The 12,729-nt window shown below is 37.0% G+C and overlaps 1 protein-coding gene across 1 annotated transcript; it reads right to left on the reverse strand.

Annotated features, from left to right (window-relative positions):
- Positions 1-1,411: 1,411 nt before the first annotated feature.
- On the reverse strand, positions 1,412-12,453 carry Glyp (glycogen phosphorylase). The gene is made up of 9 exons (XM_028186356.2): positions 11,858-12,453; positions 10,725-10,956; positions 9,917-10,101; positions 9,046-9,157; positions 7,841-8,958; positions 7,234-7,341; positions 6,356-6,534; positions 3,552-3,753; positions 1,412-2,442 (listed from the first exon to the last, which is right to left on the reverse strand). The coding sequence occupies exons 1-9, from the start codon at positions 12,095-12,097 to the stop codon at positions 2,293-2,295; spliced, it is 2,526 nt and encodes an 841-aa protein (XP_028042157.2). The 5' UTR covers positions 12,098-12,453; the 3' UTR covers positions 1,412-2,292.
- Positions 12,454-12,729: the final 276 nt, after the last annotated feature.

The following is a 12,729-nucleotide window of genomic DNA, read 5'->3' on the forward strand; positions in this document are numbered from 1 at the left end:
CCTAGATAAAAGTTTGCTAAATAAAATAATCCAGTTTATGCTGGTTTAGGCCTGAACAGATAAAGTCATGTACTTTAGGAAGGCGCAATAGATCCATTGTACATTTTAGGCAGCGGCGTTGTTCCAACTCTGGCATTGCTGACGTCCATTAGCGACGGCAAACGCTTACTATCAGGTGGGCTGCATATTCGTCTGCCTACAAGACCAATAAAAATCCATGTGGTGTGGTATTAAAAATTGATAGTTATATATCTAAATATTAGTAAGTTCACACAGCGTATTTAACATCTAATATGTTTCACCACTTTGATAAGCGTTTTATACTAGGGATAGAATAGTTGAGGTCGATAGAGGCAATATAATTTGAGTAGCTAGTACCGCAATCCCTTGCGAAAACTAATAATATCACCATGCAGTGTCTTTTTGTCACCTAAAATACAGTTTTTAATATGTATGTATCCCATATTAATCAGCCAATTTTAACTTTTTGAAATAAATTTGTCCAAAGTTTAGTCTCTGGCACAAATTAACAACTCTCCATTTAGGACTGTTCTCACCGAACCACAGTTACCGAAGAGAATGGAAATGAACGGTTTCATTTCTCTAACTTCCGAAAGCTCATCATAATCTGGATGCCTCTTTGCGTACCTATAATAAAAACTTTATAATTAAGAATCATTCTCACTCTTAATAGTCATTTTTAAATTTATTTAAAAAATATTTATAATATATTTATTATGCACAACAAAATCGTCATCATAATCTTAGGCCTTACAGCCCAGGGTGGGCCTTAGCCTGGTCCAGTATATCTCTCCAGACTGTTCTGTTCAGGGCTTTCTCCTTCCAGTTCCTGACACCGATAACTTTGAGGTCGTGCTCTACACCATCTAACGGAGTTTGGACCTGCCACGACTTACGCCGCCCTCTGGTTTGCCATATAGTAGTTGTCTTGACATTCTGTTCCCCTCTATTCGAACTACATGTCCTGCCCATCGTAGGCGTCCAATCTTTGTAGTTTTAATGATTAGGATCCTTGTAAATATAATACAACTCGTGGTTATAGCGCGTCTTCCATATCTCGTTTTCCTGCACAGCACCGAATCTCCGTCTTAGGATCTTACGCTCAAACACAAGTAGACGGTTATCATCTTTTTTGCTGAGTGCCCATGTCTCAGCCATAAATAAGAATGAGTCTCAGTAGGGTCTTATATAGAAGAATTTTGATATTTCGGGACAGAATTTTTGAACAGAAATATTTAAGCAGACTGAAGTAGCATTTATTCGGCAACAATATTCTCTAGCACAACAAAATACTTATAATATTAAGTTGTTTATTTTATTAGTGTGTTTTTTTAGCACTCATATAAAAATATTATGAAGGAATTCTTTTCGTAAATAAAATACTGTTAAATATATGTTTATGATGATTTATTTCCAATAAAATTATAATGAGATGCTAACATATTATTGGATGTCATATCTCATTAACGAACTACAAAAAGTCGAAATTTTTACATTACACTTCTAATTTTATTTGGTGAAAATCCTTTATGGCACATTCAAATAATTCATAAATGTAATAAAAAAAATATTGTCTTAAATTAGTATAAAAAAATTAGTATAAAACTTCAACGAACGATCCAATGAGAAAATTGTTTGTATTATATTTTTTAACATTTATCCATAGGCCCTAAACACACTAAACTTGATAAATATTTAGAGCTCATTCATCTGTGATGTTTCTCCAATTCCGTTAGAGACTAAGAGCACACGGATTTCATTGAGCCACTCAAGCTGACATCATATTTTGTTAATTCTTTAGTTTCCTCTATGCGTTTCGGTATAAAGAAAAAACAATTACTTTATTATATCTTAAGAAAATAGATTACTCAAAAAAAAAACACTACAGACGTTTTCTTGTAAACCTCAATTTGTCAATATCATATTATAAAAAAATGGTTTTATTTAATGTTTGCATGGATGAAATGGAAACAAATCAATGAAGGTGTATGTATCAAACAAAGAATAATTAGTAAATACATTTCAGTAATCCATCCGTTTTTAACTTAAAAAGTACTGATTAAAAATATATATATTTTTTTAAGTTAACAAGCTGCGAGTTTAAAGTACAATTTAACACTACATATGTACATACATACTGATCTGTGGCAACTACAAGACAACGCTACATTTCATCTCCAAAAAATTTTCAGATACAATTCTTCGAGTCAAATCTACGAACAAAATAAAACCGCATCGTTTATGAATGTGAATAACATACGCGAGGTATATCTAAGCGGTCTCGTGCGGTGCGGGCAGCTTGTCCCAGGTGGGCTCCACGCCCCAGATTTCGCGGGCGTACTCCGTGATGGTGCGGTCAGACGAGAACTTGCCTGATGACGCGATGTTTTCGATCACCATCTCCGCCCATTTCGTCTGGTCCTGGTCACATTATAATGACAAATGATTAAAAAAAAGAAAAAAACATTGAAGTAAAGCTTCTTAGGTCATGTTTTAGTAAATTTCGTGACACGAGCGAGAAGAAATATATGACGTAGAGAAGGACAGATAAATGTTATACTGTGGCCGAGGAAGTGGAGTAAAAGACAGCGACTATACACCTCGATATACAGTTATTTTTAAATGCATCACTTTGAGAAGGCGACACGACACGAAAACCCCCTTGTCGTGGCCGCCGGAAATTACACACCCGATCCTGTGGACCGAATGGTAAACAGTCGACGTCGCCCTAAGCACGTCATTACGGATCCTCACGATCTATTAACGATGCTTTCAAGTACCTCAAGCACCGGTCACCGTTTTCGTCGAACCCGTCGCTTGCGACGAAGGGCTCGACGAGTAAATTAACCCTCAGACACAGCCCACTGAGTTTCTCGCCGGATCTCCTCAGTGGGTCGCGTTTCCGATCCGGTGGTAGATTCTGCGAAGCTCTGCTCTTGCTAGGGTCAGTGTTAGCAACACCTCCAGTTTGAGCCCCGAGAGCTCACCTACAAGCTAGGGTGAAGCTGATATGGTCTCTCAAGGCTATCAGCATAGGTAGAAAAAAAAAGCTCTTTAAAAGATTCTCAGTAAAATGGGAGATGTTTGGTACGTTTGTATAGCGGCAACATGCACATGAATGTCAACCCTGGCACAATCATGGTCTAAAAAACTACGATCAGCAGGTTTGAAGCATGTGTCTGTCGTTACTTCAATACAACGCCTATTTTTGCTGCGAAGCATTTCGGCTTGAAGGGTGGGACAGCCGTTGTAACTATACTGAGACCTTAGAATTTATATCTGAAGGTGGGTGGCACATTTACGTAGATGTCTATGGCTCCAGTAACCACTTAACACCAGTTGCGCCGTGAGCTTGTCCACAAAATTAGCAATAAAAAAAAAACATCGACGTAGTTCATTTTTTGAAAATTGTCGTACTAATAAAAAATAAATTTGTATTCATGGAAACTTTTCGAGTGCTCCCTGTAGCTATAAAGATTGTGGTACCACTACCGGATGTCGAAAGAGGTCTTATTAACTTAGTTCATTACCTGGTATACGTCGGCGACTTTCTGCTGGGCCTCGACGTAAGCGTCGTAGTCGGCGAGGTGCAGGAAGCGGTCGTGGTGCAGCAGCACGTCGGCGACGTGCGCGAACTTGCCGGGCTCGCCCGTCGAGAAGAACCCGCTGCGGATCTGCTCCACGCACTGCCGCAGCTCCGGGTTGCGCTCGTAGTACTCGTATGCGTTGTACCTGCAATTTAATTAATTGTCGCTTTTACACTCAAACTAGTGGTCCCGCAGTAGTCGAAATTCGACTATAATTAATTGGAATGGTAAGTTTGTACACTATTATGATTTTATTTTATACTTCTATAATTACAAATTTCGCCACTATAAAAAATATTAACAAAGACAAACAATATTTAATCTATTCTCAATTTGACAACAGACGCCAAGAACAAAAGTTTGACAATAAATAGTATGCATGCGTGTGTGCGTCAAATACATGGTATGTAGTGTGTGTAATGTTTTCTTTATTGATTTAATGTATATTTATGCATTATTTTAAAAAAATATTAGCATTGTGCACTTCTTCTCTATATTCTCTATAAGTGTGCAAAATTTCATACTCCTCCGTCCGCGCAATTTTCGTAAAAAGGGATACAAAGTTTTTGCTTCACGTATTAATATATAGATTAGGGGATAAATAAATAATAGTTTAATAAAATTAGTAAAATACGCTTTTATAGAAAATCCATCTAAAAATAGAAAATAAATTTTAATAAATTTGAATAAAAAATTGTGTAAGAAAAAATGATTTTATTGTAATAAAAGCGTGGGGTGCTTTTCAGGATATTATCAAAATAACCCTCCTACTCATATCTGTTCATAAAATATTTATAGCTACTGATACCATGCACCTCACGCTTTTTAGATGGATTTTCTATAAAAGCGTATTTTGTTAGTTTTTTTAAACTACACTCGGGTGCAAGGAAGGAAATCGCACATCTGTACATTTTTTGAAAAATATTATTTACTTCCTATAATTTAAAAAAATACATATATTTTTTAACATAGGGTTAAAGGTTAGTTCAATACCTATTCAATGATACCATATAAGTGGAGATAAGGTTACTTTCTTGAGGAAAATAAAATACAACAACAATTTAATCTTTATTACAAAATGATTACTCAACTAAACCGTTTAAAATTTGGGGATTAATAAAAAAAAACACAAAAAATACTGAAAAATCATTTATTAGTAACAAGTATTGTCCCCTCTTGCCCGAATTACAGCTTCACACCGATTCCCCATCGACTCTATCAAGTTTCTGATAAAGTCTTGTGGCATGGCGTCCCATTCCTCTTTGAGCGCATTTTGTAGCTCCTGGAGATTAGCTGGAGCATTATTTCGACCTCTAATTTTCAGCGGCAGTCAAACGACGATTTCGCAACGCTGTCGTTACAAGAAATCTGTTGTCGCGCTGTGTTGTAGCTCTTGCTCGACCAGATCCTCGTCGCCTTTCAAAACCACCAGTCTCCCGATAGCGCTGGTACACACGACGAACTGCATATCGGCTGATATTCAGTTGTCGAGCTACAGCACTCTGGTTCTGGCCCGCTTCAATTAGAGCGACGACTTGAGCGGCTTTTTCCGGAGTAGTATCCATCTTTTTCAGACAAATGCAATTGGAGTCACTAGAGGTCTTATCAGGTTAAGCGTTGGCTTGCAACTGATGACGTTTTACACAAAACATGCCTTTTTATACCTGCAGTTGGTCTTGCAAACTGCAGTGAGTTGAGGGAGCAATTTTTGGAGTTTGCTGTTGTCGTTTTGTTTCAGCAGGCAGGTAAACTTATCATGTCTTATGTGGTATCATTGAATAGGTATTGAACTATCCTTTAACCTTATGTTAAAAAATATATGTATTTTTTTAAATAAAAAGAAGAAAATAATATTTTTCAAAAAATGTACAGATGTGCGATTTCATTGCACCCGAGTGTATTATTTATTTTTCATTTTTTGGTTGAATTTCAATATTTTTTTTCATGTTTTTTCTTTTTCAATTTGTTTTTTAAATATTAAATTGTCATCCTTAATAAGTATACCTAATATCGAGTTAATCCGACGTTTTGAAGGGGGTAAAAAACATGTTCAAAGATTCCGTTACAAACATACATACTAACATACATACGTCTGAAGCTAATAAAAGCGTATAAAAACCATCAACATAAAGGGTGTAGAAACCGTAGAACGAACAGTAAACTATATCAGGTAATCAACTCTGTATTTCTTCGAGGTCGTGGATTTCGCGCGCCATTATGTTTGCAATTATGCAATGTGCAGTGCAAATTTATTGGTACAATTTAATTTTTCGATTGTTTCTTATTTTTTACAGTCATGTAAAATCGTTTTCGAGACATTTCGATTCGATCGTGAATTTAGTTCACTTAACAGTTTGTGTAAATGAAGACTGAAGATTCAGCAAGAGAAATGCTCTGCTCCATCTCACACTAATCATTTTGAAACCTAAGTAAATCTATATATACAAAAATGAATTGCTGTTCGTTAGTCTCGCTAAAACTCGAGAACGGCTGGACCGATTTGGCTAATTTTGGTCTTGAATTATTTGTGGAAGTCCAGAGAAGGTTTAAAAGGTAGATAAATATGAAAATGCCCGGAATTAAATAAAAATAACAGTTTTGTTTTTCCTTTGATGTCTCCCCCGTCGGACGGATTCCTTTTGTTTGTTTTAAGTTTATTTTATACAAAAGTTTAGGTATTTTATTTATCGATTGAGGCACTACGAAGTCTGCCGGGTCAGCTAGTCATGAAATAGAAAAGTACCCACCCGCGCTGTTTCAGTGCTTCGACATCGTCAACTCTCATTCCGAAAATGAAAAAGTTCTCTTCACCAGCTTCTTCGGCCATTTCAACGTTGGCTCCGTCCATGGTACCAATAGTTAACGCTCCATTTAGCATAAACTTCATATTGCCGGTACCAGACGCCTCAGTTCCTGCTGTTGAAATCTGGAAACAAAAAAAAACAGAACAGAAAAATAACATAAGTAGACATAAGTTATAAAACTTAATTAATTTTAAGACTCTTTTCGCTAGAGGTGATGGTCAGGCAGACAACCATTGGACGAGAAAGAAGGTAGATTATAATTTCTCGGATACAAACGTTATTCGTAAATTTTCTGACAATTACTGTTAATGAAATCGTCGTGGCCTAACGGATATGACGTCCGATGCATTGGTGTTGAGCGATGCACCGGTGTTCGAATCTTCGGCGGGTACCAATTTTTTTAATGAAATACATACTCAACAAAGTGTCACGATTGACTTTCACGGTGTAGGAATAATAATAATAATAATTCATTTATTTGTATATAATGCAGGTATGGTCTTATCGTGCATCGTGTAATAAAAATCAAACCCGCAAAATTATAATTTGCATAATTACTGGTGGTAGGACCTCTTGTGAGTCCGCACGGGTAGGTACCACCGCGCCGCCTATTTCTGCCGTGAAGTTATAATGCGTTTCGGTTTGAAGGGTGGGGCAGCTGTTGTAACTATACTTGAGACCTTAGTTAGAATTTATATCTCAAGGTGGGTGGCGCATTTACGTTGTAGATGTCTATGGGCTCCAGTAACCACTTAACACGAGGTGGGCTGTGAGCTCATCCACTCACCTAAGCAATAAAAAATAAATAAAAAATGGCTAACCTGTTCGCTCAAATCCGATGCCGGAATGATACGCTCTGCCAAGGTCACTCGATAGTTTTCGAGGAATATCAGCTTCAACTTGTCACCTACGTCTGGGTCGTTGTTCACCTGTTCAAAACAACTTTTGTTAAGCAAATACGAGAACATGGGTCGGTAATAACCCTTTGATGATTGAGTTGACTGACTCTGTGGTGCCCGAGGGTCGTGGGTTCGCTTCCCACATCGGGCAAACATAGGTTTGTTTGCCCTTTATCTAGGTGTGTTGTTATCCATATATTTAAACGTTTATAAGTATGTGTGTCAGTCTCTGGTATTCCCAAAACAGGGAATCCTAATATGGGGCTGATAGACTGTGCATATAAAAAAATATAACTTCATTCACACTGGTTTTCTCAGATACTAGAGTAGTTTATAAAGATACTCCCTACCCTACCTATATGAAGTGACACTTTCCAGTCTCTATATTATGACGCAGGTCTGATGTTTGCGGGATTTTGCTCTACGAGTATTTGTTGTTGGCTTGTGTTGGTATATGCATTTCCACCCAGTATTTTATATGATAGTATGATTAAGTAATGAAGCGTATGAATAAGTTGATGACACTTACAGTATTTCCGACTGCACAAGCTAAAGCGATAATTTGCTTGGCGATGAAGTATCCAGGAGCGGCTTTGCCACCGATCATAACAGTCCTCGGCGTGAAAGACGCGCTGGGGTCGCGCTTGATGCGGTTGTAAAGCGTGATCACGTGCAAAATATTCAGTAACTGACGTTTGTACTCGTGGATACGCTTCACTTGGACATCGAACATCGACGCGGGATTAATTTTTACTCCGGTATCCCTTTCGATAAGGGCCGCCAGCTTGAGCTTATTCTCTTGCTTCACTTTCATAACGGCGCGCTGGAAAGCCGGGTCCTTAGCCCAGCGCTTCAGCTCCTTCAACTTCTCCAAATGGACGATCCAATCTTCTCCGATCTTGTCGCAGATGAGATCAGATAAGCCAGGGTTGCAGAGGAGCAACCAACGCCGGGGAGTGATGCCGTTAGTCTTATTTTGGAATTTATCAGGCCACATTTCGAAAAAGTCGCGGAAAATAGTGGCTTTTAAGATTTCGGAGTGAATGGCTGCTACACCATTGACAGCGTGAGAGCCGACAATAGATAAATTAGCCATATTGACGCGTTTTTCACCTTCTTCTTCAATCAAGGACATTCTGCGCAAACGATCCATGTCGCCGGGCCAACGCTTTTGCACCTCTTGCAAATGTAAAAAGTTGATATGGTAAATCAATTGCATATGTCTCGGCAGAACATTTTCCAGCATCGAGCATGGCCATCTTTCGAGAGCCTCAGGCAGGACTGTGTGGTTGGTGTATGCACAACATTTAACAACTAACTCCCAAGCTTGTTCATAGGGAACCTTTTCAATGTCGACTAAGATTCTCAAAAATTCAGGTATAGCCAGAGCCGGATGAGTGTCATTTAATTGGATGGCTACTTTTTCAGGTAAATGTTCAAACGAGGTTCTAACGGCATCTCGGCATCCGAACTTAGACGCTTTGTACCGTCTTATAATATCCTGGAGCGTGGCAGCACACATGAAGTATTCTTGGCGCAAACGCAACTCTTTGCCTTCGAAGAAGTTGTCGTTGGGATACAAAACACGCGATATGTTTTCGGCAACGTTGCGATCCAATACAGCTTGGATATAATCACCAGAATTGACTGAAAAAATATGGCTCATTGATATCATCTATATTATTATACAGAGTGAGTGATCAGAGGTCACAAAAAAAAAAATTACATACTTACAAAATTTAAGATTGAAATCAATGGGGCTCTTCGCCGACCACAGTCGCAATGTATTCACAACATTATTGTTATAACCAGGAATAGGGTTATCGTATGGCATTGCAAATACCACCTGCCAAAAATATTATTAATGGTCAGATAATTCTAATATTTAATAGAATGAGTAGCACAAGTACACATAATTTAACAGAGTCTGAACTATTTTTCTAAAGAGGTCACATGATTATATAATATACTGAATAGTTTCTAATTAATATCATTTTATTTAGTAATTTTTAAGATAATCCTCTTGACATTGTTTGGAGGTAATTACGTATTATGATAATGGGCTAGGGTATACTTTTTCAGTTTTTAAGTGCTTATCAGTAATTAATTATATATTGGACTAATCCAATATTGGTTTTGGTTCACTTTCGTGAACCCATTAATATGGGCCTCTTATCCATCAAGCTATGAATGTACCAAAACATCGCTTAGTAGTTGTCAAAATAAATTTTAAAGAGGCCTGAATTCCGGAATTAGAAATGGAACTGAATTTGTTTTCTAAAATATGATATAGAATGACAGAAAATATATAAATCTGCTCAAAAATGAACCTCCTAAATTTAATGATAGGGCAAGTGTCAATAATAGGGATGATTTATGGACATTTTTATTTACAAGCTTTAGTTGTGACAGCCTTTAGTGCAATAGAAGTGATAAGATGTTCCCACTTCAAATCTTCTTCAAGATCTGAATTGGTGCATTATTAACGACTACCATTGATTGCTGTATTCTTAACTCATATAACAGCAAATATTGTTGCATATGAAATAGTATAAAGATACAAAACAAAAAGTAACCCTATGTTCTAAGTTTATAAATATTTAACCTGTGTATCAATCCATTTTTTTCCATCGGGTGTGTCAACTACACTACCATAGAAGTTAACTGGCAGCATGAACTCAGGTCTTGCCTTCTCCCAGGGATTTCCGAAACGTAACCAATCATCAGGCTCTTCCTGTTGTTCTCCGTTTTCAATTTTTTGAGCAAATATACCATATTCGTACCTTATACCTATTAAAATACAAAATTTAATCAATTTTCAATTAGTACCTAATTTGAGATAAGGAATCAAACTTATGGAAGATTAGATTACATTTTTCTACATTTAGTAAATTTTTAAATTAATTTAATTATTTATAAGAACCTTCTACCTGGTGAATCTATGATTCGAATGATATACTAAATTGAAAGTTATGTTTGAGACCACAAGTACTTATGTTTAAATAGTTCAATTTAATTTGCATTTCAATGATTGGCGACAAGCCAGTATCCCGAGTACCCTGAAATTAGTTTGCACCAAGCTAAATTACTATTCATTTACAAGGCAAGAAACAGAACCAGTTTTATATCTGATAACATGAATTCTAAGATCTATTTTGTTAATTGTTTTGTTTTTTTCATGACTCCAACTGCATTTTTTTCTGATGTATTAACTATATTAAACATAATATAAAATAATAATACTACTTTACAAATTTCAACCCTTTATCAAAACAAATTAACATCATCCAAATGCCACTCCCTTCTTGAGGTAGCTTTAATTGGTGTAAGGTCACTTTTGCTTCAATTATTTTTTTTCGAATTTTTGTTTTAGTTAATACAATAAACAATTTTCTTTTGTCAATAGTACACACCATATCCATACGCAGCAAGACCTAATGTCGCCATAGAGTCTAGGAAACAAGCTGCTAAGCGTCCAAGACCTCCATTTCCCAGACCAGCATCTTCCTCAAGTTCTTCTAATTCTTCAATATCCAGACCAAGTTGGTATAATGCTTCGTCAACAGTACCTTGGATGCCAAGGTTGATCATGGTATTTTGAAGAGAACGCCCCATATAGTACTCCAAGGACAAATAGTAGACTCTCTGTATAAACATTGTTTGAATGGTATGAAATTCTACAATTTTAACAACAGATTTTTTATTTTTGCCCTTGTATTGGTCAAGCACCTGTTGGTGAGTGGTTACTGTCGCTCCTGGATGTAAGCTATTCCAGGGGCAGAGGAAAGCCACTACTACTGAACACTGTACACAAGCATCATTTGAAGAAAGACATGTCATAGCCCCCAGGACACACCAAGAAGGGAAATTCATTCCAAAGCTGCATAGCGCACAGAAAACATCTCTGGAAACCCACTGTGGATGTACGTTTGGATGTGGATGGATGGATGTTTCAGGTAGTATGGATGACTGACTATTCTGCGCCAGTTGTAGGTGGAGTGATGGTAAAAATTAGGTAATAGGATCATCACAAACAATTCCCCAGAACACTCTCTATGGAACATACTGTACAAATAGAGAGAAAGCTGAAGTCCCACCATAGACCTTGAGGTTCCAAACAATAGACACAGAGTTTCAAAATGGTGAGAAATAACTTCCATGATGAAACAGTGACATTATGTAGTAAGAATCAAAACTATATAAATTATAATTTGTGTACTGCAGAAGGGCATAATCTTGGTCCGCTCACATAAGTACAACTGACCTAATTACATCTGCTATGAAGCAGTCATATAGTCCAGTTCGGCATTTACATTGGGACATCTATGGGCACCAATATCTACTTAATACTAGGTGTGCTGTGAGCTCATTCACTATTCAACGCGATAAAACAATACCTGTTAATTATTTTTGTTAACAAGTAAAATGAGGTTTTTTTTTGTTTTTTTTTTACTTTTTTGTGAGATGGTCACACGATAGTACGACTGGAGGATAAGACATTGAGACTCGAGGAAAATTTTCAAGATACATAACACATACTTCATACCTTAGGATCATTTTCATAATAGTATTGTTGAGTACGAATCCACCTGGAGACAAGATGATCTTTCACGGTGTGCGCGAGAGCAAAATAGTAATCCCGCGGGGTCGCAACATTTCGATCTTTCACTAATGTGTAATGGACATGACGATTGAACGCCTTCTTTACTTCAGTCACATTTTCGACAGCAACAATTCCTCTGACAGAGATCTGTTTACGCTTTTCCGCGTCAGTCTGTACGCTCATCTTGTTTAAGGAAATTTAAAGTAAAATATTCGTAAGCACCCGTCCGCTCACTGAGTCCTGTCGAATTTCACTGGTCACTAGCAACTCACAGCTTTCCTTTGATATCGGTCACCTTGAGAAGGTCAAATATATGAAGTAAAAAAACAGGTCGCATTGATTAGTAGTTATTTTGACTGTGGCAAAAACGTAACTGTTTGTGTTGGTAGAGTCGAAAAATTGTCAGATTTTTTTCTATTCGATGGAATTTAAGAATTTGTTTAAAATTCCTAAATGATTCGCTAAATTCAAATATTTAATTGGTGCGGGTAGTTGGGACATTTGAATTGGTGCATTTTGGTTTGACGTTGGACGTTTGTCGCAAGTAGAAATATGACAAATTTGACATTATCAGTGAATCGAAAAGTTCAATGGCTTAATCTGTGACTCTTAAATGTTCTTTTTATTTCATGGGACTTTTTGGCGGGAACACGAGGAGTGAAGTGGTGTGATTTGTTTTATTTTGTCTATTTAGTGTTTCTTTGGGTTTAAATGTGTAATAATGGTGGTTTATTAACTGTTTAATATCTGTGAAAGTGCACAAATGTGGGTAAATGAAACAAAGCTCCTGGACGTAACTTCTTGGGATCCTCCGA

The sequence above is a fragment of the Bombyx mandarina genome, chromosome 12 (assembly GCF_030267445.1).
Source record: "Bombyx mandarina strain Sakado chromosome 12, ASM3026744v2".
NCBI lineage: Eukaryota > Metazoa > Arthropoda > Insecta > Lepidoptera > Bombycidae > Bombyx > Bombyx mandarina.